Genomic DNA, 26,867 nt, shown 5'->3' with positions numbered 1-26,867 from the left:
GTTGTGTTTTTTTTTTTTTTTTTTTTTTTTTTTGTTTGTTTGTTTTGTTTTGTTTTTGTTTTTGTTTTTTTTTTAGCAGCCAAGATGGACTGGCAGACAAACTTGATGCTCTTCTAAATTTGGTCTGTTTTAGGAAATACTGTTTTTACATTGCATTTGTTGTTGAGCTGGTATGTAATAAGAATAATGGGTTAAATTTGCTTTGGGTTTTAAGTCCATGAAGTCAGCAGAATTATATCAAGGGTAAGTGCAGGACAGTCATTGTAGGAAATCTGTAAAACAACAACCCTCGGTACTGTGTTGCTTGTAAGAGCTATCAAAATAGTCTTATATGTGCTGATTTATTTTAATATAAGGTTTGCTTGTGATTTGCAATTTGATTTTAACATCCTATAAAGAAATTATGGAGTGAACAGTTAATGTGCTCATTTCTTTAACTTAATCAGTTCTGTTGTCGCAAAAGTTTCAAAGACACACTTACTTAATTACAAAGTAGAAAGTAACTTTGCTTGTATTACTGAGGGAGTAGCTTCGTTATTGTATCCCTGTCTTCTTTCAATGCTTAGTTTCTTTTATTGAAACTGGTTCCTTCTTGTTGCAATGTGTTATAACCTTTTTGTCCTGGGATAAGTTTCTTGAAGTTGTAAGTTATTTATCCTATTAATGGTTCCATCACCAGTGGGATATGTGAATGTTCTGTTAATGATTGTTAATCAAACAACTTTCTGTGTTTCTGCAGTGCCCAAGTTTATGTCATTGCATTAGTGGGAGCAGATGAAATTGGAAACTTGTAATATACTACTGATTGGTTTAACTTGTTCATTTTCTGTAGATTTTTTGAAGACTTATTTTACATAATTTAAAAATATAATCTCTGCAAGAATAACCTTTGCCAATTACTCCTCCTGACATGATCTCTGAAGTCTTTAACATAAGTCCAGGGTTCTTGTAAAGGCTGTGAACTTCGTACATTGATAACCTGGTTACTGTGATGCAGGCAGTGATACAACACAATTCTTTAAACTTAAAGAATTGGAGTTTATTTTTTAAATTTATTTGTTTTGTAAATCCATTGTATATTGGAATCTTTATTTAATCCAGATTATGCACACCGATCACACTGGTGTTTTTTGAGTGTTTTGAAGGTTATAACAGATTCTACAACTTCACTCTTTTTTTTTTTTTTTTTTTTTTTTTTAAGGCTTTGTTGTGTTGGGGTAGATGAGGATTCTTTGTGCTTTCTTTCCATCATAATTGTTCCTTGGTGGTGTATTCCTTGGTGCTGTTGCAGACCCTGGCATGGTCAGCCTGCTCTGCCCTGCCTGCAGTTTCTGCAGCTCATGGCTCAGTGTCACAGGGTGTCTATAAATGCAAGCATGCACTTGGTGGGATTCTCAAATATCTATCACCTGCAGTAATGGTTTTAAAATGAATATACATTATCAAATATTGGTTTTAGTGTGTGCAGGATGGCTGGGGTACTTTTTAAAGTTCTAAGGGTTTTTTGAGGACGGTAAAGCATCTAAATATCATTTTGAAAATCATCTTTCTGTGAAGCAAAGTTTGTGAACAGGACTTCCTGGCAGTATCACTGTATTTGTGCTTGAAAACCATTACCTTTAATTTTGTTCCTCAATCCTGAGAGCTTCCAATCTAACAATATCAACAAAAAAATAGAACATGTTCAAGAAACTCAACAAATATTCCTTAAGTTTTTGTACTGCATTTAGATAGCACATTTTTTTTTGAATAATGCTGCTTTTTATTTGTGTCCTACTTTGCTTACGTAAGTAAGTCATCTAAAATTATCCATAAAATACTTTCTACATCTGGGACTTTCTAGCACTTGCTAGCAGGAGGGTGGCCCTTCCATGCTGTCACCATTTTTGTCCTACATGTATGATCTGTCTGGTAGCAGGTGTTGTACAGTGATACAAGCCCGGTAGTGATATAAACCCAAACCAACCTACCTCAAGGCCCTGTTGGCCCATCTGGTCAATACTGCCAAATTAATTTTTAGGTTCATGTTGTGTGCATGCCAAGCTGTTGGCTCAGGTAGGAAGTCTGAGGAACGCCTTCGCACAACTAACACAATATTTGGGGAAACAGTTTCATTCTGCTTAGCAAATTTGCGTTACTTGATGATTTTAAGACAAATATAACTAATTTTCCACACCACTCCCTCCCTGAAGTCACTGAAATATTACTTCAGACTGCATTCTTTTCTACTAAATGGTTGATTAAATTGATGGTGTCAGAAATTTAAGCAGATTCATGGAGATGAATTTTGAAACAATTGTTATGATAATTTCCATTGATTCTTTACATTTCAATTGGGTGTGTTTCCTATAAACATTTTTTCCATACTTTGATTTCCCCCGAAGTGGTTGTGTTTGCCTTTTAAGTGGTAAGAAATTATTTGCAAAGAAAAGGAAAGGTGATTCATTTTTTATGCACGTTTGATGATCCATCATGAATCCCATGTTTCATTCAAGTAATGTAGACTGCTGCATGTTAAGGTGCAAGTGTCTTGGTGGGAAGTAACGTGAAAACTGTTTGCTTGTTTGTTCCTCAGAGATTTGTTACAGTTGTCTAGAGAAGATGATGTAGACACTGCAATGAAAATTCTGGTTCAATGGACTTCTTATGGCCTTGAAGATGTCCAGCTGGTAAATTACTCTGTTTTGCTTGACCTACCGGGCTCTACTTCAAACACAATAACTCTGAAAAACAGCGGCGAATGCTTTTATCCTGATGGACAGCAGTGCAACAGAGGGACCAAAACTCTTCATAGCCAAGACCTTCTGTACTCATATGCAGCTTACTCTGCCAAAGGAACACTTGAGGTAACGCAACTGTTTGTCATTTGTGTTGAAATAGTCAGCTTCCATTGAACTTGGCTGGCAAAGTAAACGTGACAATTGACCAGCCTTAAGTTAACTGTGATAAATACCAGTAAAAATCTCAAGTCAAACTTAAAAAATAATCAAACCTGAAGGTTTCTTGTGTTGGTGTTAGGTTTATGTTTTTTTTTTTTGTTTGTTTTGTTTTTAATAAGTATCTCAGTTGATGAATTGGTACTTGTTTGGGTGTGAAAATATGAAAGCTGTCATGATCTACATTTTCTGTCTGAGCATAAACCTCAATGTATATTTCTGAAATATAAGAATTTCAATGTAAATGTACTGTTGTATTTCTCCTTTTTAAAATACTATATATTACCTTCAGTGATGCAGGGGGGTGTGAGTGGTGACTATGTCTTAGTTTTCTTTATTAGTTTTCTTTTTTAGTTCATTTTCATGACTTAAAAAATTAAAAGACTATGTAGGAAAAGTTGGTCTTGATTTTGGAGGGTAGCTCTTCCAAAATATCTTTATATTTTATGAATATTTTATATTGCATATCAGTTACTGAATTTTGAGCAGTAAAATTCAACTGTTATTCACTTTGTTTTTGCTTGTGACAGTGTTTGCCCATAATGTTTATTGATAAAATGTAATGCATTGTGAAAATCTTGGAATGAGTAGAAATGGTGAAAGTTGCATCATGTTAACCAGCCCATTTTATGGACTACTGACATCATTTTGAAATTTGGACATTTAGAAATTTGAGGGCTGGTAGAAATTCATATCCTCCAGTTTCTCATCCTGCTTCAATTTGTCCTTCTGGAAAGTATCAAAGCCTTTTGGTCCAAAGGATTTAGTCCAGAGACAAGGAGGACTGGAGTTCTCATTTTCCTCTGGGAGAAAGACTTCTCTCCATCTTGTGGTTTTGTGCACTGTTTTCCAGATTGAGTTTCATGCTCATTGTCACCGTAGAGCCTCTGTACTAGGGCTCTATCAATGAATAAACCCATAAAATAATAACTTCGTATTGAGGCTTGATGTTTAGAAGTGAAATGAAGTAAGCAATGGTAAGTCTTAACTTGCATCGTGTACAGTTCAACTTTTCTGTGGGCAAGTAAAAAGTACTAATGAATGGGTTTAGCTTATCACATTTATCACTCAGTATATACTTTCTCACAGTAACCTAATACGAGTAGCTGCAATGAGATAAAAGTACAGTTGTGGCCTTTGAGATTTATTTCATGAAAATAAATGCGTTGCTAGCAAATTCATCAGATTAAAGGAAATCGAATGTACTAGGGAGAATCTTTGACGTTATTACCAGCAACACATGTACCACTTCTAGACACTTTTCTCTGTGATTGAATTCTGAAGAAATGACCACATACACTGCCTGTATACTATCAACAGGGATGTTCCTTGGCTTTGACAAAAACCTTGGGAGCTTGCATTTGAGTCAAAGGATGGCTCCCTGTACACAATTTTACAGTCAGTTTTTGAGATACCTAGCACCCTCAGAGATGTTTTCTTCTATTCTTTGAAAAGTCTACCCTAAATGTCTTTAAATCAAATTTTGTCTAAAAGGGAAATTTGCCTGTTTATTTAGTCTACAGAGAAATTAGTAGCAATCTAACCTGTTTTTTTTGTTTGTTTGTTTGTTTGTTTGTTTGTTTTATCATACACAATAATCTTTACTATTTAAAGTAATGGAGGTAGAAAAACTTTGAATGAGGTGTAGCAGGTGGTGTCTGTTGTTGGATTCAGCCATCAGAAGGTGACTTGATTGCTTGCAGTGGAACTACAAATTGTGTATTTTGAATATGTTGCAGTTGGTCATGATTGCAAAATCACGAGGGTTTTCCTGCAAAAAGATACTCTTGTAACAGCTACTCATAATCTGAATAATTTTCTTTCAAATGTGACACATTCTTAGTAGAAAATTTCTATTATGTGTCACATAATCAGGTTGAATTGCTAATATTGCTTGAATGCCGCTGCTCCATTGTATTTCATTTGTATATTTGGTTTGCAAGAAGTTCAAGCACGTAAAACCATTAGCTCATTGCAGTCTGTCTACCAGCAGAGGTACAGCTCTACTTTCATGTTGACAAGGTTATTTGTAGAATAGCGGGACTCATTTTCTTTGACGACCTGTCAAGTCCATTCATCACATGGCCATTGTATATGAGCCGTCCAATTTGTGCTTTCTGGTAACAGTCTAAACAGCATTTGTGATATCTGAAATCTACTTCAAAAACCTACTTAGTGCCATTGTGATGGATGGTGCACTTTACTACTTCTTTATAATTCATTGGGCCCTGAAAAGGTGACACTGTTTACCCATCACGGTGACAGGCAAGGCAGCCTACAGTTCTGGAGAGAGCTGTCTTGTCAGTTTTAAAATAGATATTGCAGTGGTTATGTAAATAATATACCATAGACCAGGTCAGCCTAAAGAAAGAGTGATATACCTGAAATATATTTTTATGAAAAGTTAAATACCAACCACCTTTTATAGTGTTTAAGCCTTTTGTCTGCTTAATGAAAATGGGAAAGCCACTCTGGCCCACAGTGCATATAAAAGGGACACTGCACGGCATCGAATGTATGCGTTAAAGGAAAATGTGCTGTCAAACAGCACCTAGCCAGCCTCCAAGCAGGTGCAGCGCAGTGCATCTGAATGTGCTGTTCCCTGCCTGTGTTGTGTGATCGTCCTCACGAGCTGAGCCGTGTGTGCTGTCCTTGTTAGGTGCTGGAAGGACAAGCCAGAGAGCTGCTGTTGTGGTCCGAGGAGAGGTTTGGGGAACCTGTGCAGACTGTGCGCTTCTTTGGGTACCAAATTTGTGAGTCGTGCCAGCGCAGGTGTGCCTTGTAACCAGCAGGCAGTGGTGATCCTCCTGAGTGCAGAGAAGTATGAGCGCAGTGATGCCTGGGATGGATCCGTGGCAGAAGGTGCATGGCTGCGAGAAGGCCCGCAGAGAATTTCAGGCAAAGACAAGCAGTCCGTGCCCATTCTGCAATGCCCCCTGTTCCTTTAGTAACAGTAAAGAGAATACTGGCAGATGTCATGGTGTGCTGAGACAGTATTCGAGGCTGGACTAATTAAAGCAAAATGAAGATGATCTTTACTTTGCATTCTCTATTTGTAAAGTTTTATGCAAGTTGAAGTTTTCCTCACATTCACTTCAAGGATTTAAAGTTTATTCACTTTTTGCTTTATGGAAGTGTTCACAGAAACTTTAGCAATCCTAAATCTGTTTTAATATCTTAAACAGATATTTAGTATCCTTTGTTGTGTAGCATTACCTTATGCTCTGCTGTATTCCTCTAATTCTTCAGGAAAAACATCTCCCTGTGGGCTGCACCAGCTCCCTGTTAGGTCTTTGTTGTTCCTGTTTTTATTTATTTTTTCATTTTTATCATGGACACTCTCAGCAAGTCTGGGAAAACATTGCTTTCCGTTCCTTGGACCTCACACCCTGAAAGGACCGTGCTGGTTCAAGAAGCAGGGGCAGATGCAAGACCGGCACAAGTATTGGCACGTGCTGCGTTAAGAATCCTTGAAACGGGAATATAAATGTGGACAGGAATCTGAAGACTTTGTGGATGGAAGTGAATCATACCCATCTCCAAAGCAGCTCTCCCGACACCCAGCACCTCTCCTTTATGATTCAGCCTCTCCTCCATCCCTGTTCCCTGCCTGCTTGGACTCCAGTGCTTCACCTTGCTTCCCTTCCATCATTCATGTGCTCTGACTGACTACCCATGTCCCTGTTCCAAATGTCTGCTGCTTTTAGGCATTTTTGTTCCCAGCTCAGCCAGCAATATCTTTGTTTTGGAGGGGCAGAGAAGTGAGAATGCCGACTGTTTGCCCCTGTGTCTGCAGTATGCAGAAGAGATGCTCTACATCTGTTGATAACATATCAGCCTGCTCTGGTTCATTTGTTTCAGTGACGTTTTCTCAGCTAAATGAGAACCCACCACAGAGATTAATGCAACCTGGAATGATACGAGAAGTGCAAACCCATATGTTAAGCTCATTTAGTGGTGATCTCACCATTTTTCAATCCTGGCAAGGCAGGAATAAGGGTAGCAGTGTGCAGATTCCCACCAGATTTTGCATAAGGAGAGGGGGTTTGCTCACTCCATCAGATAACCCATTTTCCCATGGCTGTGCTGAAATTTCTATTTCCCCATCCGTCCCTTTCTTTCACAGGTTCTCCACTCTGTGCAGGAAGATGGGAGTCTTCGTCTCCTTGGACACCAGTTCCTCTAATCTTATTGACTGTGTGCCCTACAGTCCCCTTCTCTCTCTGCTAAGTCTTTGCAGTACTGCAGCACTCCTCTGTTGCCTTGCAGTACTTAAATTGTCTATATTTCTAGCTCTGTAACAAAAAGTTATGAGTTCCTCTGGAGGGACAAAGCATCAGGAACTCCTTGACCCAACAGCTTGCTTTCATTTGATTTGGTTTCTTTGTGCTGCAAATGTTATTAGTGCACCCTTATTATTTTTTAATCTTCCCTCTAGCTAATCAGTAGTAATTTCCTTAACAGTATTTCTGAATTAAGATTGGTTTCAGCAGTTTGGTTTTAGAATATTTTAAAAATATTCCCAGGTTATTTTATCCCCAGGCAAAATTTCCAAATGAGCCTTCTGCAGCATGCTTACTTGCACTTCTTGAATTCCAAAGGCAGAGAGTGCATATAATTCAGATTAAATAATCACAGCATCTCACCCTAAGTCTTCCAGTCATTTGTGATGGCACATTGGTGAAAAATATCAAGCTAGGGGGAATCTTGATACAAGTGTATACTTAATTCTTTTAGGCATGCCAATTTAGTTCATTATTATCTTTATTAACATTTTCTAAAATTTCTTCTCCAAAGAGACATGCACTAGCTAAAATGAATCCCTAGCAACTGCAGTCAATTTGCAGATGGCTAGGGCTATAGGTTGAATAACACATGCACACAAATGAGAAGGATCCTGTGATTTTTGTAACATTTAGATGGTTTAGAGGAGCTTTATTTATCCTTTATTTATAGAAGAGTTTCTTAGAAACCTCTTCCACAAATAATCATAATTTAGACCACTGCTCTGCATACTAAGTAGATACAGCAAATTTTCAAGACAATCTCACTAAGAATATGGATTTTAGAATAGACTTGACCTTTAAACAGAAAACAACAGTCAGCATTAACTACAGCATAGCTGCCACTCCATTTTAATTACATATAGAAAGCTGTGAAACGCAATGTGAAGGTTATATAATTTAAAATTGCAGTCAAGAACTACAGAAATGATCATTGAAGAGATTTCCTGCAAAACATCCTGTCAGTCTTCTGGCATATATCATATAACCATTCATAAATAAAGTTTTACAGTTCCCTAAAATAATAGTGGTTTATCACGCACAAGAGCTCAGTTAATACTGCTGCAAGACTTTTGTTATCGTTGAGGGGTAGGGTTTGAAAGATGCAAATGGCTACTGCTGCAAAACCTTCTGCTGTTTTATAATTAAGTGAATGCTCTACTGATGTTTTAGTAATAAAATATTAGTAATGGCATTTCAATAATAATACCAATAATAAATGAGTATTTTAAAATGCAAGATAAAGCTAAAGGTGTGAGGCATCTTGACATCTACAGATATAACAGATCACTGAGCACTTCCATGCCATTGCACATACTCAGCTAAAGGCACTTTTCAATACATACTAAATTTGAGAGGGACAAATATCAACCATAAACATTATGTTATATTCCCATATCGTGGTAAAAACTAAGGGGCACAAACAGTGAAAACATGGGAAATGGATTTGGTGCTTTATTTGGGTTTCAGTGTATGTATAACTCCTATTGAAATTCATGAGAATTGTATCGTTTTTAACCAGAGTTGAATTTTGTCTGTTGACAAAGCTGGTGAGGGGCCTGGAGAACAAGTCCTACGAGGAACGGCTGAGGGAGCTGGGCTTGTTCAGCCTGGAGAAAAGGAGACTCAGGGGTGACCATATTGCTCTCTACAGGTACCTCAAAGGAGACTGTAGCGAGGTGGGGGTTTGTCTGTTCTCCCACGTGCCTGGTGACAGGACGAGGGGGAATGGGCTTAAGTTGAGCCAGGGGAGTTTTAGGTTGGATGTTAGGAAGAACTTCTTTACTGAAAGGGTTGCTAGACATTGGAACAGGCTGCCCAGGGAAGTGGTGGAGTCACCATCCCTGGAAGTCTTTAAAAGATGTTTAGATGTAGAGCTTAGGGATATGGTTTAGTGGGGACTGTTAGTCAGAGGTCAGAGGTTGGACTCGATGATCTTGAGGTCTCTTCCAACCTAGAAATTCTGTGATTCTGTGATTTTAGTCTTCAGTGCAGCATGATATAACAGTTAAAGTCTTCACAAAATGTTTTATCTTAAGAGTTACCTGTATCTACCGGTGTAACTTGTACGGTTGAAATTGGACAACATTTTGTCAGTCTTAAAAATGCATTTCTTGTAATGTGGTTTCAGCTCACTGAACGCTTTTCTGCAGCATGTTTTTTTTTTTTTTTTTTTAACCGTGAAGATCTTCTTGAAGTGTTTTGAAATGAAATAGCATTGAAAATCCAACAGAAGTCTCCAGTTTTTCTTTCTCCGTCTTAGGATGTTGTGATATGAAGTCCAAATACAGCCTTCTAAGATGACCACTTGAAAACAGTGGAAATAAAAATAATAAATAAATAAACATGCCTGACATGGTTAAAATGTAATTTAAGCTAGTTGAGGATAAAGCTTCATATAATACGAAAAAATTGGTAAGGACAGATTTTAGCTAGTTTTGTGAAAAATCTTTGTTGAAGAGTTGTGGTGTAAAAGAGCAAAGAATGGACTGTTTGAGAGACTGCTTTCAGGAATGGTATAATCCTGGACACAGAGCCTTAATAATAAGAAAGACCAAAAAGCTTACAAAATCTCTCTTAAGGAAAACCCTTTGAAGCAAATGCGTTTTGAAAACCTTTCAGAGCTGGATGAAAAAAGTCTGCAGAATAGTTTCAGCTGTGATACAACTGGTTCAAAAAACACAGAAGAACTGAACAATGACCTAGTTACTAACCATAGGCAAGTCTATGTCTGGTATCCAGGTGCGATTGTAGAAGTGTATTATGTATGTATGTGAGCCGTCAAAATGCCAGAGCCTGTTTCTCTGGCTGGGCTAAAATGTCCCAAGAAAAAGCTTTCATTCAGAATTTCATTTTTGAGCTGGTTGGAGTCACAGCACTTGACTGCACCCAGCACTTCAAGCTGCTATCCCAGGATCCTTATATTTTTAAGTATCCCCTTAAAATTATTTTAAAAATAACAGTTGTGAGCTAAACAAAGATGAAAGTAAATTGGTCTTCCCTTTTTCTAAAATGAGGAATTTCTAGTTTTTTGTCTGATGTCCAGTCTCTTCCACTAAATTCAAATACATCTAATGTCTGACATCTCACGTAATATATATTAGTTACTGTGTTTATCTCATTCATTAAGACAGCCTTAATGTGAATTAATCATGAGGAATATCTGTACTGTCCTCATAATTATTTCTTATGTTCTTGTGCTCTGCAGTTCAAAGAGAAGGTGAACGATCAATCACCAGCTTGTGACTGGCCCAAGAGTAGGTGTGTGTGAGAAAGAAGATGCTTCAAGGAATTTATCTTCCTTCCACTGAATTATGTTACCATATAGAGTTAGTCTTGTCTCCTCTAAGATTCACTGCTTCGCACTGATATCTTCAAGGGGCAGACAGAGGTGAATGAGGATAGAAGAGGTCTGGCAGCAGCTTCCACTGTCACAGAGCAAAGCTTCTTAAGTATGCAAGAAAGCTCCTGCTGCGTTGTCATCAGGGAGAGATGTTCCTCTACTGCGGGTCACTGCTTGCCAGGCACGATCTCGGCGTGTATTTTAGAAGGTGAAGTAGTATGAAAAGCTAGAAATAATATTACTGGCAAATGAATTTTTGTATCATTCTTTTGATCAAAATTTTTTATTTCAAATTTTTTTTTTGTCACGTCTTCATACATGTTGTCCTTTCACCTACAAAATTCTTGCATCGTAAGACTAGAAGAAAATCTTACAATTGTGAAATTGAGAAATTTTATCAGCGTGGACAGTGTTAGGCTCAGGATCTGATGGGCAAGACTGCCTGTTTCTGTTCAGAAGTATTCCTGGTTATCTTACTGCTGTTGCCTTAAGGCACGTAGAGCTGCTCTGCCTGGAATGAGCTTTCGTAATTTTTCAATTTTCTTCACAGACAACAAAGATAATTTCTTCACAATGTATATTGTTTGTAAAATAGGTACCAAAAACGTAAAGAGAAATGAAGCAATGCTGAGGGGAACCTTTTTAGTAGATGGTACAAACAGCAATACTTTTTGAGGATGATGATTGTGCATTTTTTGTCTTGTCTGTTGAATTGTGTTCATTGAAATTCCATAAATGTGTCTCTTGTTGGAATAGCGAGAAAAACTGTAGTTGAATCAGGATTTGAAAGTGCATGCTGACCTCTCAGTTTCTAGGATGTTTTGTTTTGGTGGTTGTTGGCTGTTCAATATCCTGTGCAGGATAAATCATACCAGGGGAAGAGAAAGTTGAGTGCAGATTTCTGTAGCATCTGGTAGTTCAGTAATAATGTCCTTAACTGCTTTTGTTGAAAACTATACTGTAAAGTACTATTACTACAATAATACTATCACCTCTCTCTTGCTGTAAAAGAGGCTGACCTGGATCCCAGGCTGTGGAAGATCAGGGAAGCTCTGTTCAGCTCCAGACCTCCAACAGGGCTGCAGCGATGGTGAAGCTTTTGTGGTACCATTGAAATCAGTTGTATGATGCCAGAGGCCAAGCTACTCCATCCTCTCATCAAATTGCCCAGATTCCAGTTTCTCTGCAGACTTTCCTATATGTTTTTGGTAATTTAAACATTTTTCCATCTTTCCTTTTGAGATACAGTTTAATGGGACCCCCCTGTACAAGCTGAACAATTCACAGGTCCCTTTTCTAAAATAAAGCAATTCCCATCTTTTGCACAGCATCTCCTCTCTTTCTATAGGATTTTCTGTCCCTGCTGAGAGCATAGGAACCAACTTCAGAAATTCTTCATGGTGTTTCTGCTGACACATAACAGAGATGAATGCTCAGATGTCTGTGTGAAATTTGGCTCAATTCAGAAAAATCATCACCCTAACCTTTGCAAAAGCAAGCTACTAATTGCTCTACAGTGAGGATGCCTGGCAGGGCCCTATCCTGAACTCCCATTTAATTACTGCTGTTTTTCATAAAAATAAAACTTTTTAAAAATGAAGGGTAGCTATTTTTGAAACAAAAGATAGATGGAGCTGCCATATAAAAATCTTCAGATTACTAAAAAGTGCAGGATATAGTATCACAATTAACGATCCACTCACAATTCCAAAGTATCGAGTTCATTTAAAAAAATAATAATGTCTGAAAACCTGGAAGAATGAAGAACTTGTTTTTCTTTGTGGTACAATTTTATAGCATCTGATACCTGAACCACGTGCTTACCTGTCTCTTGTAAGGAAAGTTTGATTTCCAAAATGCTACCTACTTGAAAAATAGAAATGTCTACTGATTTAATCACAGAACTATGCTATTCTTATATACTGCTTTTTTTTTTTTTTTTTTTTTTTTTTTAATTTTTTTTTTTTTATTTGTCTTGATCAATTGTGGGCCACTTGAATTCATTATCAGTTACTTATATTCCCGGTCCTCACTGGAGTCCCTTTCTTCCATCTAAATGTGTTTATAATTCTAGAGTGCATTTTTCCCCAGTCCTTTTTCTAAAAAGGTAATTTAGAGACAAATAAATTTGTGTAAAGATTCAAGGCATCAGAACTCACATCAGATATGAAAGATGTCATTTTCCTTTTCACGACTGCATGTTCACTTCTGCAAATTAGATAAAATGCTGCTTTAACTCTCTGATGTGTTTACAGCACTACATGATTAGGCATCTCTATGATTATGTTCAAGTGTGTGATGTTTGGCCAAGTGAAGGCTACAAGTACTCTGTAAAAGAGCATTTATTATACTCTGGAAAATTGAGTTCTCACTGACATTTCAGAAAGTTCAAGTGTTCTCTAGATGCAGTGGATGACCTCCTCTTGGGCCTATATTTGCTCATCTGCATTTTTGAGGTAGACGTCCACTCATCTTCCTGTGTACATGCACTAAGAACAATATGTTTTATGTTTGTGTAGAGCAAGTGTGCAGAGAAATAAAGCCAGTGTATGTAGCTGAGTGCACTATGCATGTACAGGAATGCAAGTTGATTGGGAAACAATCTTCTCTTCCATTTAAAAATTGTGCCGTTTCAAAATGGCAAAAATTGGAAGCCTGAAAATTGTAAGGCTATTTTCTAGATATATTTGTATGTGCACAGCCAAACTAACTCTAAAGATGAAACAATTTAACAAAGTTGAAACAACATACTCTAAGAAATTAAAATATTAAATATAGTTATAAAAATTAAATATTTGAATTGCTCTTGAAAAGATGCAGAAGCACTTCATGTAATATTTCACGTCAGTTGGCATGCACATTTTGTCTTTGATAGTGTTTGCATTCTTATGACACCGTTCTTGATGAACGTTCTTGACCTGCAGGAGGGAATGCCTGCTTTTCTATTCCCTATACTATAAAAATCCCATTGAAGGAGGACAGTCTCTAACTTCTGGATATTCATATTTGAGACAAGCCAATAAAACCTTTGCTTTGCTGCAGTGTGGCCTTGAGAATTTTGGGGTTCTGACATCATGGGAATGGATTCTGATACAAAGGAGTTTCATTGAAAATTTTAAAACCAGGTTTGAATCACACCATTCTAACTCACTATGTACAGAGGTATCTAATGATTTGTTTTTTTTTTAAGATGTAGCCTTACAGGTGATCAATTCTGTATGTTTTTGTTAGTTTTTCCTCAGTCGGAATAATTTGTAAATGTGTATTTACATGAATAATTATCCCTGAATAAGCTAAACTAAGCAGGTTGGTAAATACTGATTACTGTTTCTGCTTAGGAAAGTATGATCATTGTGGCTTTATGCTTTAGCAACTATTGCTAATATTTCCTGTACAGGAAAGAAACATTAGAATTTAAAATTTTGTCACTGTCGAGTTTTGTGAGATGACAAGTAATCAGCATCACTTAATGACAGCTTAAAATAATGAAATTTCGGATAGGATTTTAAGCCATAAATGATGACGTGTCCTTCAATGTTTTATAAACAAATTAATATTCTTAGAGACTTTAAAATAAATACCAATTTAATATGCCTGAAAAAAAATAATACACATATATATATATTTCAGGATACCCGAAGAACTAGAGTAGCATTTTAATGTAATTAAAAAAGATGAAAAAAAATAGGTTTGCCTCACAGGATATCTTGCTGAATATCATGAATTACGAAGTTGCCCTCATATTAGTTTTGTCTTCTGCTTAAGGGAAACTGGAAGAATGTGATTGGGGGCAGAGGGGAGAAAAAGTAGAAATGAATTAAAAGAAGGAAAAATAAAGTTCAAAATAGATATAGAGGGAGGAGTCTACTGGATAAGCATTATCAACAGGGAACAGACTATGTCAGCTCAGATTTATCTGGGGCTCTGTAACCATAAAACACAGAAGAGGTTCTTTTCTGTAGGCTATAAAAAGGCTTCGATCTTAATTCAGTCTCCCTGGGAGATAGCAGGGAAAGAAAAAAAAAAAAAAAAAGTGCTATAAACTGCAAAAAGCAAGCAAGCAAAGAAGTTAAACTCCAGTGTCTTTCTAAAAACGCTACTGGAAGAGCAAAAGCAACCTGTAGGAGAAGCCTAACCTGAGCCCTGCCTGGAACAGAGATGTGTCCCCATCCATGGGAGAACAGGCAGATGGGCATAGCAAGGGGAGAAGAAGCACGTAAAGTATGTCTGTGACTAAATTTGCTCTGCAAAACTCTGAGGTTAAGGGACAGAATTGTTCTCTCCCGTTTTTGGTATTGCAGCACTTGAACAAATTACAGTTTTAGATGTCATTGCAACACAGCATGCAATTTTATGTAATAAAAACTAGACACAAAGAATCCTTTTTGACTGTAAGCTGACACTGTGAATCATATTGAATTACTCCAGAATTTCACTGCGTGAGTAGGAATATTGAAGTAAGAAAAGAAAATTTCTAGAGTAAGGTGCAAATAACGATGTAGAAAAAAAGTAGAGAATCTATCTGAAGGAGGATAAATACTTCTAGGTAAAAAGAACTAGTTATTTAATGAACAAGTAGGCATTTATTGATGTCCCCAAACGTACCTCCCACTGCGTGAAGCAATATTGAAATTCTGTGATTGAAATCTGCCTAAACATCACGTGTAAGGTGCAAGTCTAAATATCATAAGCAAGGCAAAATCAGCTTCAGTTAATCCAGATATGGCATAATTGCTTTTTTGGGCTCAGAGAGCATCTTCAAATTCAAATTGCACAATTCATCCATTTTTGGTTTGCCTCGGATAGGATAGGATAGGATAGCTGCTTGGAAATGCATTAGGTTATTATTTTGCAATATTATTTTTCTCTTTCCAGTTTCCTAGTAAGACAAAAAGTAGCACGGGATTGCCAATCCTTGAGCTTCTAGAAAATAAAGTCTGGATAAGCGGCGTCTGAATCTGGCCAAGAGGGCAGGAGGATTTACATAGTTTGTTTACTTGACATAGTTTGTGTTTTTTGCAGGATTTCTCAAAGACATTTCTGTGTAAGTACCCCAGAATTTATTTACAGGGATTCCCTGATGACTTGGGAATGTCCAGGTGTCATGGGACACACAAAGCATAGTAAGTAATACTTGCTACTGAAAAACAGCATGCTTGGGTTTTGAGGCTCTAAGCCAAATTGCTTATAAAGTAAACAGACAGTGGAAAGCTCACCGGGGATTTTGAAGATAGTGTCATTTGGAAACTCCTGTAAACAATGGATATGGTGCCTCGTCTGCATACAAACCAAGTTTTCAAGAAAGGATTTTTTGTTACATAGTAAAAGCAGCTCAGTAGGAAATTATTCTTTCATGTGAAAAAGAGAACTAAGAACTCTCCAAAAAATCACTGTCATCTGCATCAAATTATTTCCTGATTTGTTCCTAGCTTGTCTCTGACTTGTATGTATTTTACTAAATGTTGAATTAGTGGTCATGCCGCACTAGTTCTTGTCTCGTTTTGGTAATACTGAACCTAGTAACAGGAACAAAATTTACAGCAGTTACTCTTGGCTCCTGTGAATCCTAAGCAGGAAGGAACAGACTGACAGATCCTACTCGTACCAAGTACCATTGCTGTAGAAGTGTTTGAACTGCACATTACTTTCTTAGTTCAACCTTCAGCTCTTTAGTTGAGCTAGATGTGGTAATCATGTCTGCCACAAAACCCGTAACACAGAAGGTCTTGTTATTCTCTCTCTGCCCCTACTCTCACCACCTGTTTATTCTTGTGTGTGTGTGCCTAGAGCCAAGGGAGGAACAGAGTTTGAAAGAGAACTCTGAGTATTAACGTTTTTGTAGTTCCTACCTTGGGTGGTAGGAATCTCAGGCAGACAGCTGTGCTCCCCTGATTATTGGCCAGGCACTTTTGGCAGAAATGGGAGCAGCAGCTCCTGTCAGAAAGCATAGCAGAGTGTACACTAACAAATGATTTAGCATACTTGGGCACAACTCCGTTATCTCTCGTTTTCCTTCTTCCTTTTCTCTAATTTTAGAGAAGAGCTGGTTTTATGTTTGCAGAATTTTCTTTGCATTTGTGGTTGTCCAGCTTTGATCTACAGCCAGCTTGAGTTTACTTTTATGCTCTGCTGAATGCTGCCTTCAGCCTTAATTTCAGCGCTGTGCAAATAAATTATAGTGAAGTGTTTAATTAAAGTTAGGCTTGTGTCCTGATCACAGACTACTGTCTTCTCAGATACAATTTGCAAATATATTTGGGAGTTTTTACTTCAGGCAGGATGAATACTTGAAGGTTATTTACCTGTGATGCATCACACATTGGATGTTTCTGTTATGTCAACAACCAGAAAACGGTAGCCGAATGCTGAAGGACAAATGAAGGGCATTGATCTGAATGAAAGAAGGGGCTGTAGTAAGTGTAAACAGTGGTGTTGAACTGAGGTGTTAATGCTTCTAGAATAACCTATCTGCTCTTTGGACAAATCCTCTTGATTCTGAGGAATAGTAGTTCTCAATAAACTGCATTCATAGCATTTAGTTTTCTAAAATACGGTAGAGTTTCTTCTATTTCTGTCATTCCTTGATGTATTTCTAATTGCCATAGTATTTGCAAAGAAGGTGACACTTTAAAATTGCATACACCACCTTCAAGACTCCAGCTGCCACCTACTTCATACAGCTATTCATACTTTTCCTTTCCAAGTCATCTTTCTCTTTTTCACCCACGCCTGGATGAAGTATGGTGTTTTATTCTCTTTAATTCTGGGAAGAAGCAGAAGAGACTGCGAAAAGACCCTTGACTGCCTTGATTGGGACATTTTTTTTAAGTCCTTGATTTCTCAGGTTTTATGGGATTTTTATCATAATTTCTAAGATAGAATGTTTACAACTCATTGAGCATCATCTTGGGGCTTAGAAACTAATAATAAGTCTAACATAAAATGATTACTTTTCCTAAAAATGTTTGTTTTATTACCTACCCCTACTTCATTTCATGCATGGGGGAATACTACTGAACACCATATTGCACATCGCAATTTGTTCCTAAATAGTTATATCTTTCTAACAACATAGCACGAAACAATTTGAAGAGTAAGTACCCAATTCAAATGGATAAAACAGCTCATTGTTTAGTCATTTCCTAGTTTTAGGGTAAGAGGATTTACCCTTCCATATCTAAATCAAGTACACAAGTGCTCTTTTTTCAGCACTTGATACAAATCCTTTTATCTCCTACCAAAGGAAAGCACTTAATCAAATTTGGGTTACTGCAGGTGGGGTATTTGGCTTTCTTAAATCTGGAATGCGTAAGATGAGAATTATGTCACGTTGTAAACATCTCTAAAATAGAGTAAGAAAAAAAATATTTGTTGTTTTTGGAGTTAAGAATGTTGTGACTAAAACAGAACTTCACACACCATAAATAGCCATTTCTTGGTGGATTATTGAGAAGGCAGCACTCTTTGGATTAATATAGGATTATCTAACATTATTTTAAAAGTATACTTTAAAATCTTTTATTTTATGCTAGAAATAAAGGATCCAATTAATTGAGCCCCATTGCATATAGTAAAACCAAAACTGACTACCCTTGAGCTAGTGATCCTGTACTGGATGCAATAAGATGTTGTTACTAAGTACTACAAGAAATATTTTGCTTTTTATCACAAATTTTACTTTAGGTGTTCAAGTGTAGAAGAAAAGAAGGGATATGAATCTTTTTTTAAAAGTGTTGTTATAAATTTAACGTTCATTAATTTAACAAATGTAATAGTTTCTAGACTGTCCAGCCAAAATGTTATGATTTTGTTCTAAACTCTTACACTGAGTTAGTTCAGGAGGGGAGGAGCCATATGTAGTTTTACTCGAGATAATGTTTTATTTTGGTTCTTTGCAATTTTAACTGAAGTCTAGATCAGATTAACCATGCAAACCTCCAGCAACTATCAGTAATGTTACCAGACTGAACTTGGACACATACATCATATGGAAGATGTGTAAACTCTTTGTTTTATAGACTCAGCTGCTTTTTCATTTTTTAATGACTTCTTGCATGTAATCTCAATATACAAAAGTATTTGATAGCTTTGATGTTGGGATTTTTAACATTTGGAGCAAAGAACATGGCCTGCAGTGTTTGGGGTAACAAGAAGTAAAATTTGAGTTCTCACTGAATTAAAAAATGAGCTCTGTTTTTTTAGGGCCTTTTATTTAGTCTGCTCTTGTCAAGTGCATATGTTGGCTGGGAAGGACCGGTGAACAGCTCTTGAAGAAGCAGTTTGTATCCATAAATTAACAAAGAATATCCAAGGGCAGTTGCTAAATGTATTAATAATTGTGCAAACGTAGTTTTCCTGTTTACAGAGTGGTGGATAGCACCCTGGAGGAGTAGCTAGCAAAAATGATGCAAAGAGAAGAGGCACATAAATGTGGGCAAGCATCTCATTTTCACACAGGCATACTGTAGAAGCAAATGGTTTGATACTTCATTATGTCATATCTTTGTGTATTGATTTTGCCTCAGGAAAAGCCAGTGTAGGTTCTCATATGACTGATTAAAGCTCTGATTTTCAGTTTGCTTGAGGGTAAGTGGGAAAGGCACTGGGTCCAAAGGAATTAGATAAGAGGTCTCCCCAGAAATCATCCTATGCATAACCTCTCAAGCTGTAAGACTTTTGAGACTAATAATTATTATGCTCCAGTGTATGTATTGACACAGCTGTAGGTACAAATTAAAATAAAGCTGAGATCTACAAAATAAGGCAAAAATTTTGTGAACTTCAAGGAAGTATGCCAATTAATTCCCTTTCCTCATTTGATGAACTGTGTATAACCAGGTTACTTCTGTGAAATCTTTTCGGATAGGAGTATTAAATTAGGTAAAATATAAAATAGTTTCCAATAGTATAATAACTAATTCTCTTGATTTTTTTCATTCATTTCAGATACAGTAATCACACAGGAAAATTTATATTGCATTTCAGCCTATAGTCATCATTTGAATTTTATATGAAATAGTTTTCATGTTCTTCAGACATTAAAACCCCATATATTTATAAAATAATAATAAAACCCTTTATGAAGTGCCAGATTTTATGTGCCTATGTTTCAGTATTTGGTGTTAAATCGGATGTTTGCCTGTTGCAGAAGCGTTTTATTACTTTGGCTGAGCTTTCTGAATATCTGGTTTACACAGTAGTGATGACATGTTACAGACTTAGGAACTTCCTAACTTGAAAATTTTAGAGAATGCATTTAAGTACACAGACTTTGGAAAAAAAAAAAAAAAAAAAAATATATATATATATATATATATATATATATATATATATATATATATATATATATATATATGAATTCATCTTAAATGTTAAAGCACAAACACATAATTTTCAGATAGAATTGTATAAGGATAAATACTTTCCTAAAATACCCATCTTTAGGAATCTAGTAAAATTTCGCACATCCTACATAGCCAGAATAACTGTTGCTAGAATTTAAACAGCTTGTGTGAAATGTCCAAAGCCAGAACTGTTGCCTTTGGCAGTGAGTCCATAGTTACTGAAACTGAACTGAAAGAGAAGCTTTTCCATCTTGCACTACTCATCTCATTTTAAGTTTTAAACACTCATGTAAGATTCTTGTGTTTTCTTGTGTTTGTATTTCATATGAACACTGTGTAAGGAATTTAGAGGAACCAGAATTTCGTTTATGATGTACTGAAAACTTCACAACATTCTAAAAAAAAATGATTATCCTCATACGTGGTTTTTGCCAGAATTTAGTGCTATAAATGTATGAGAAAAATGCCCTTGGTGATTCTTAAATTTTGTGTGTATATTTATTAATCTATATGTATACTTACATATTTATAAATCTATTTATGTTTACTTGTAAATCTGTTTATGTATACATATTAAATCCTTGAAAACTCCTCTTGGAGTTTTTTTTTCCTTTACAGCCAATGCTTGACACTGAATAATAACTTAGCCTACATGCTCTTGCACTGTCCAAACTGAAGTGCTGAACATCTTCATGCTTTAAAGATTTTGTAGTTGGTTGGAAGTGGTTCTACGTTAATATAAAAAAAATAAGTATTAATAGAAAAGTTTAAGCATCGGAGTGGTGTAATCGGTTGTAAATGTGGTTATCTAATGCATGGATAACTGATAAGAAAATATGTCATCAATTAAGCAAGGTTGTTTAAGGATCATACGAGATCCCCTAATTAAAACTTTATATTGGTAGAGTGTGTATCTTTAAATGTTGTCACATGGTCTGTATAAACATTCACTCTCTCCTGAAATGCTTTACAAGACTCCATCTCCTTTTAAGAAAATAAGTAGAGGTTAGTTATTATCTCTTACGTGGTTTTAAATGCATTCCTGTAGCTAATGAGGGGAAATTTTAATCATAATCAGCACCATTTATGGGGGGGTGGGGGTGGAAGGAAGGTATTTTCTTTCACAACTGAGGAATTGTGATTGAAAACCAAAAGTCAGCAATGTATCTGTCAGATTTATTTCTCAAGCTCTTTGCTATAACAACTATTGCCATAACTAGGAAATGGGATTAAGATACTCACAACTTCAGTTCTGTGGAAGGAGCACCCTCACTGATGCATGGTTGTAGGCATAATCTGAATTTTATCTTCTCTTTACAGGCAGAACTCGTTGATATACAGTATGGGACCATAGAAGACTTGATCCGGATTCAAGCCATTACAAATGTGACCAAAAAAATTGCACTTTTGAAGCTAGGACAATCACCTTTACTTTATAAGGTTAGTCTTACACTTGCTGTATTTTAACTGAATTATTTATTTCTTTTTTGAGTTTCAAACTACCAAAACTAGCCTTTTTCATTCTACCCCAACAAGTCAGGATTTACTGGTATTCAGATTCTTTGTTAATGCTAGCCACTTGGATCCACAGCGTCTCTTACACGTTACAGTTATTTATTTTGCTGTATATTGTACAGTGCCCCAGTACGATGCTGTATTTTCCCACGTGTCCTATAAACCATTTGGCAAATAAAGAAATCCTATGGGGGGGAAAAAAAAAAAGGCAGCTGTGATTAGGAGTAGTTGGATCTTTGTTAAAACTGTACATGTAACACTGTGGAAATCTTGTTTCTACATTATTGTAAGTGGTGCTTGGCCTGCTGGCTGTAGGTTAAGCGTGCTGGGAGAAGAAGCAGAGCACAGTGTGTGCTTTCCTGACCTTCGGCTTGTGGGGTCTTTCCAGTCCCTGTGGGCTATGTCTAAACCCTAGTGCTTTTGGTCTCATGACAGATACATATACGCTGCTGCAAGCACTGAGATTGTGAAGTTGTAAGCAATAGAAAACACTACAGGAGGAGTAATACTGTTGGTTATGGATTTGTTAAAGAAATTACATCAGAACCAGATTATAGTTGTGCTTTGTGGAGCAGGTGCTATTGCCTTCCTAGCTCTTTCTGCCATCCTTACCACCTCAGAGGGAAGAAAGCATGAGCTGGAGAACAGCACTAATTTCTGTGGCGTTTCTGCTGTGTACCCTGAGATGCATGGATAGACATTTATCCTCCCTGCCATGAATGACCAGGCACTCCTGTAAAATCACAGGGATTTACTGGCCTGTGGATGGGCTACCAGCAGGTCAGAATGAGCACCGTTTTCTTCTTTTCTTTCACGTTCTTTGGTTGCAATTATGTGGGGAGGGCTGCATGTGTATGTGTCTGCTCATTCTTCTGTAAGTCCAGCCCTGGCAGACAGCACAGAGGTTGAGCTCAATAGTCCACTGGCACATTAGATATAATAGACTGAACATATAAAACATTTAAACTCTGAATGTCAACGGCCTTCTATTGCTAATATTTTATAAACAGAATGCTGTTTTGCCTTTCAGAAAATACACTAGCCCAATAAATAATTAAACAATTCATTCCCAATCCACAGAAGCAATTATAAAACAACAATAACTCCAGATCTTATAATTAACAGAATTAGGATCTGCTTTGTCGGCCATAGAAAGCCCAATCGGGGACCACAACACAGGTTCAGAAAATAAGCACTTAATATTTTTTCTATAGGAATAATATTTGTCTCAATAAAAAATGCCATTTTCAACTGAGCAGCTTTAGCTCTTTGTCTAAATTATTTAGATGCAATCTAATTATGCTCGTGAAAGGTCAGTTATCATTGTTGGAACTTGGCTGTTGTGCGTTATTTCCACCCATAGATCTTGCACTGCATTTCAATGCTGACTGACAAAAATAATGAAATAGCAGTTGGGGCTCATAATGTAGGAATTTGATAGAGATGCAAAGTTTGCTGTAATAGCATTGTCTACAGTGTCTTTGAAATGGACTTCTTGCCAATTTAATTCTGTTCCTGTATGTACTTGTCAAGTAAGTACTTGCAGGACTGAATTACCAAGTAGTGCAGCTGAAGGAGGGCAAGACTGTTGGTGCTGAGGACTGGGCACATCTCAGGAGCTTTTACTCTGGATCCGCTGCAGTCTGGTCCAAAGGAGTAAATGCTAATTGGTAGCTGAAGTAGATGAGCACCATTAGTGCTCATCTACTTTTCCAAAAGCATCCATTTTGCATGTTCAGAGAGTGTTAAGCAATATGAACCAACGTGTGGGGAGTGGTGATGATCAGAAAAAGTTCCTGATCTGAACTAAGATGGCAGGGCACCCAAACGTATTTGATGTCAGTTTAATAATGCTTACTGGAGTCTTGAGGAGAAAACAAACAAACAAACAAAACAGCAATCCCTCAAACCCATGTTTTGTGTTCTGCTCACGCAGGTGGCAAGTTTGCCCTTTATTTGTTATTTCTTCTTTTTGAGGTTGTAAACTGTCTTTTTTTTTTTTTTAGGATATAGATTGTGTCTCTCTGGTTGTGAAATGGCCATAATCTTTTAAAAGTATGAGGAAAATATGTGAGAGGATAGAAATAGTCTTCTTTCATAAGGAATATTTGAAATAAAAGAGAAAGATTGCATTAAACAGCAAGTTCTCCTAGTCTAAGTGGGCCCATATCTCACCGCTGAATCTACTTTTTGTCTCTTTTCCCCCTAAATTTTGTTTCTGTATTTACCGAGTCTATTTTAGCAGATGCTTCCCTCTGCCTATATTTTCCTTATCTCTGTAGTCCACGTGCTTGGTTTTACATCACATTAAAACAGAACACTACTTCATAGCTGAGCTGTCACTATATATATATATTATTATTATTTTAATTTTTTTAACCGGTTTTCTTTCCAATTTCTGTATTTAACTTGCATCTTTCACATTTTAATGCTTTTTAATTTTTCATTATTATTACTTTATACAAATATCTTACTTGGGATTTGGGTCTTATTTTTATAGATGCTGCACCGAGGTGCCTAAAGAGGTTTTTATCTTTGAAACACAATTTCTTATCTTGTCTTTGATTTTCAGTTTTGCATTTTCCTTTGCATGGGCATGCCTTTTGTTTCTCTCTCTTTTACTGCCTTCTAGACTGTTTTTCTGTGTTCTTCCTATTCTCACCTTTTGTGTTTTCATTTTATTTATTTATTTTTTAAGTCTCACCTATTCTTTCTCTCCCTACTGTGTCCATTGGAAAAAAGCTGAAAGAAATGGTAAACTGCTGCTGACAGAAAGTTCACCATGAAAACTGAAGAACACTTCAGTGCTTTTATCATGTATGTGAAAAAAAAAAAGGCATGTGGTGGTAAAATAAATAAAATAAAAAACAGCTATCAAGGGGATATTTCATAGAAATATGCCCAAGTGATAGAAATTCGAATATTTTGGGATAAATACTGGCAGTATTTATCATGTTTATTTTAAAATGAATGCTAAAACTGGGAGAAAAGAATGATGGATGTGATAACCCTTCCTCAAGGGCTGGAGGAAGTTATAGTACGGAAAAGGCAGACTCATTTTCAAAGGTAACCAAAAGGTTTAGGAATTTATGACTCCCAGCATTTGTCTGGATGCTTTCCTGTAGCAACACAAGAAAAGGCAGCTGACTGAAGAGGGGGACATACAAGCAGTACTTGCATGATGTGCTACCTTGGTATGGCTGTGATGCTAGTAGTCTTTTGCTACCAGGCACAGCACTGAGTAACTGATGGACAATTTTTAAACTACCATGGCTACTCCTAAAGTGATTTTGTGGCTACAGACCGAGACACTTTTAAGAGCCAGATTATTGCTGAGTAAAGAGGGGAATGGATTTGGAACAAGAAAAGCTTTCTTAAGGAGAAAGCTGAAACTAGACAAATTTAAAATGGAAATGAAGCTCATCTTCTGGAACCAGCTTTTCCAGAGAAAAGGTGGAATACTTGTTTTCTCACACCTTCCAATTCAAAGTGACGGCCTTCTGGCATTCTGGCTATAAGGAAAATGTGCCACAGTCACAGAAATTATGTTCTGGTGGAAGTCAGGGTATTGGGATCACTGGTGAACTTCAGGAACTAGTTACATCCAGTAGTAGGTCAGGGCACACTCGCTATGTCCTTGAATAAGAAGAATCCATAAATGTGGGGGAAGATAATGAAAGTTATTACCAGTGGTTAAGCAAATCACTTTTGTGATGTAAAATACCTTCCTTGGAAAGAGCAGCTTGAGCTGCCTGCTGTGTTTGTAGACAGAAACATCCTCTTCCAATAGCATAAAATGTGTGGTGACAAAAAGACTGATTAAACCACCTCACTAGCACACAGCTGCTCTGCCCTAAAGCTTGTCTGAGTATATGTCATGACTGTGAACACATAAAAGAAGCCAGAGGAGGGTGTCTTTTTTCAGGAAGAACTGCACAGTAATTTCAATATTCACCCTCTGGAAATATCATGACTGGATTCATTTTTTGAAGAATGTGGTGAGTCTTGATCGTGATTTAATCTTTTGGTTTTGGGATTCGAGGAAAAGACATAATTTCTATCCTAAATTAACTTTTAATGGAGTAACAAAAGCCCTGAAGGCCAAACCACTTAATCTTTACAGTGTTCACATATTAACATTTTTTTCACATCCATTAAATGAAGACGTTGTTCTAATGTGTAAATATCTGTATTTATTTTAATAATTTACAGTCTTCATAAATATTCATACAATTGATTTTTATCTGTCATAAAGTTTAGAAGCATGGATGCTTGCATTTAGGAAATGGAAAATAATCTTAGAGTAAAAGCCATTTGCAAAAAGGTTTCTATTTAAAAATTGCATTTTAAATCAATTTACTTTGGAAAAAATCACTGCACATTTCTACTGTCTACATTGTTTTATTTCTTTTTTCTTCTGAAGTTTGTATTTTTCTATCTGGCACGTTTTATGGCTAGCAGATATAACTGTAAAGATGACATTTGAAATTGCCATTTAACTGAGACTCCCTCCCTCCCTTCCTTCCTCCCCCCATTATATACATATGTGTATATGTGTATCCATATGAATGAATATACATGCATGTGTATATATTTATAAACTACGTAGTTTTTCAGGGATCCTAAACACCTGGTATATGTTTCATTATAAAGGATGCTGTTTTTTTATTTTGTAGGATGAATTTTTTTTCCAAGGCATATAAAGACTTTATATACCTATTTCCCATGTGAGTGCTGTGGGATATATAATGATATTATATCCCTTCGTGAAGCCCTTCTTGGAAATTGGGGCCAGAGGTGTAGGTAGTATGAATAAAAGTTATAGAAGAGTATAAAACTGGACCTGGCGATTTGGATTTGAAGCATTTATATAGTCCATTCCTTAGGGGAGATGAGCTTGTATCTCATTCCGGATAATTCTTTATCTATTTTAAGGATTTCAAGTATAGAGATCTGATAATTTTCCTCAGTAATGTTTTCCAGGACTGTACCATGCAACAGTGCATGTGAAGCCTGTTAATTTTGCCCTTTGTGCTTGAAATGTGCCCAGCAGGGGTTTCCACTAGCCTTTGTATGCCCTGAGTTTATAGGAGATACCCTCCTTCAAGTCTCTTGCTTTTATTGGTGTTCTTTATCCCTCCTCCCCCCCAAATATTATCAGGTTTAGATCACTTCTGTTCCTAACCTTCCCGTTCTCAGCTTCTTTCATCCATTGGAAACGCTGTAGTCTAAAGAAAGCTACCTTTCATTTTTTTCTTCACTTCCTATACCAAAAAACCTTCTGTTCCAAGGTCTTTGCAAAATTTACTGGAAAGCAGTCTGTATGAAAAAGCAGTTTATGTAATTGAGTTTTCACACTGCCATCAATCCTGCTCCTGATGATGCTTTTGGTCAGCTATTTACCTCTTCCTGATGTCATGACTCATGGAATGATAACACACAAGCT

General features: G+C 36.7%; 1 protein-coding gene across 1 annotated transcript in view; it reads left to right on the top strand.

The window, feature by feature from the left end:
* The window catches only part of NAALADL2 (N-acetylated alpha-linked acidic dipeptidase like 2), a gene marked incomplete at both ends in the record, with an annotated part of 316,258 nt that overhangs the window by 131,867 nt on the left and 157,524 nt on the right, over positions 1 to 26,867 (top strand). The window contains 2 exons of the mRNA XM_084291754.1: positions 2,576 to 2,846; positions 21,227 to 21,346. Of these exons, the coding sequence (XP_084147880.1) occupies positions 2,576 to 2,846; positions 21,227 to 21,346 (391 nt within the window). The remainder of the gene's footprint in view (positions 1 to 2,575; positions 2,847 to 21,226; positions 21,347 to 26,867) is intronic.

Source organism: Netta rufina (genome assembly GCF_964035555.1).
Source record: "Netta rufina genome assembly, chromosome: 9".
Classification (NCBI taxonomy): Eukaryota; Metazoa; Chordata; class Aves; order Anseriformes; family Anatidae; genus Netta; species Netta rufina.
Note: the sequence above shows the minus strand (reverse complement) of the source record. Positions and strands in the feature narration are given on the sequence as shown.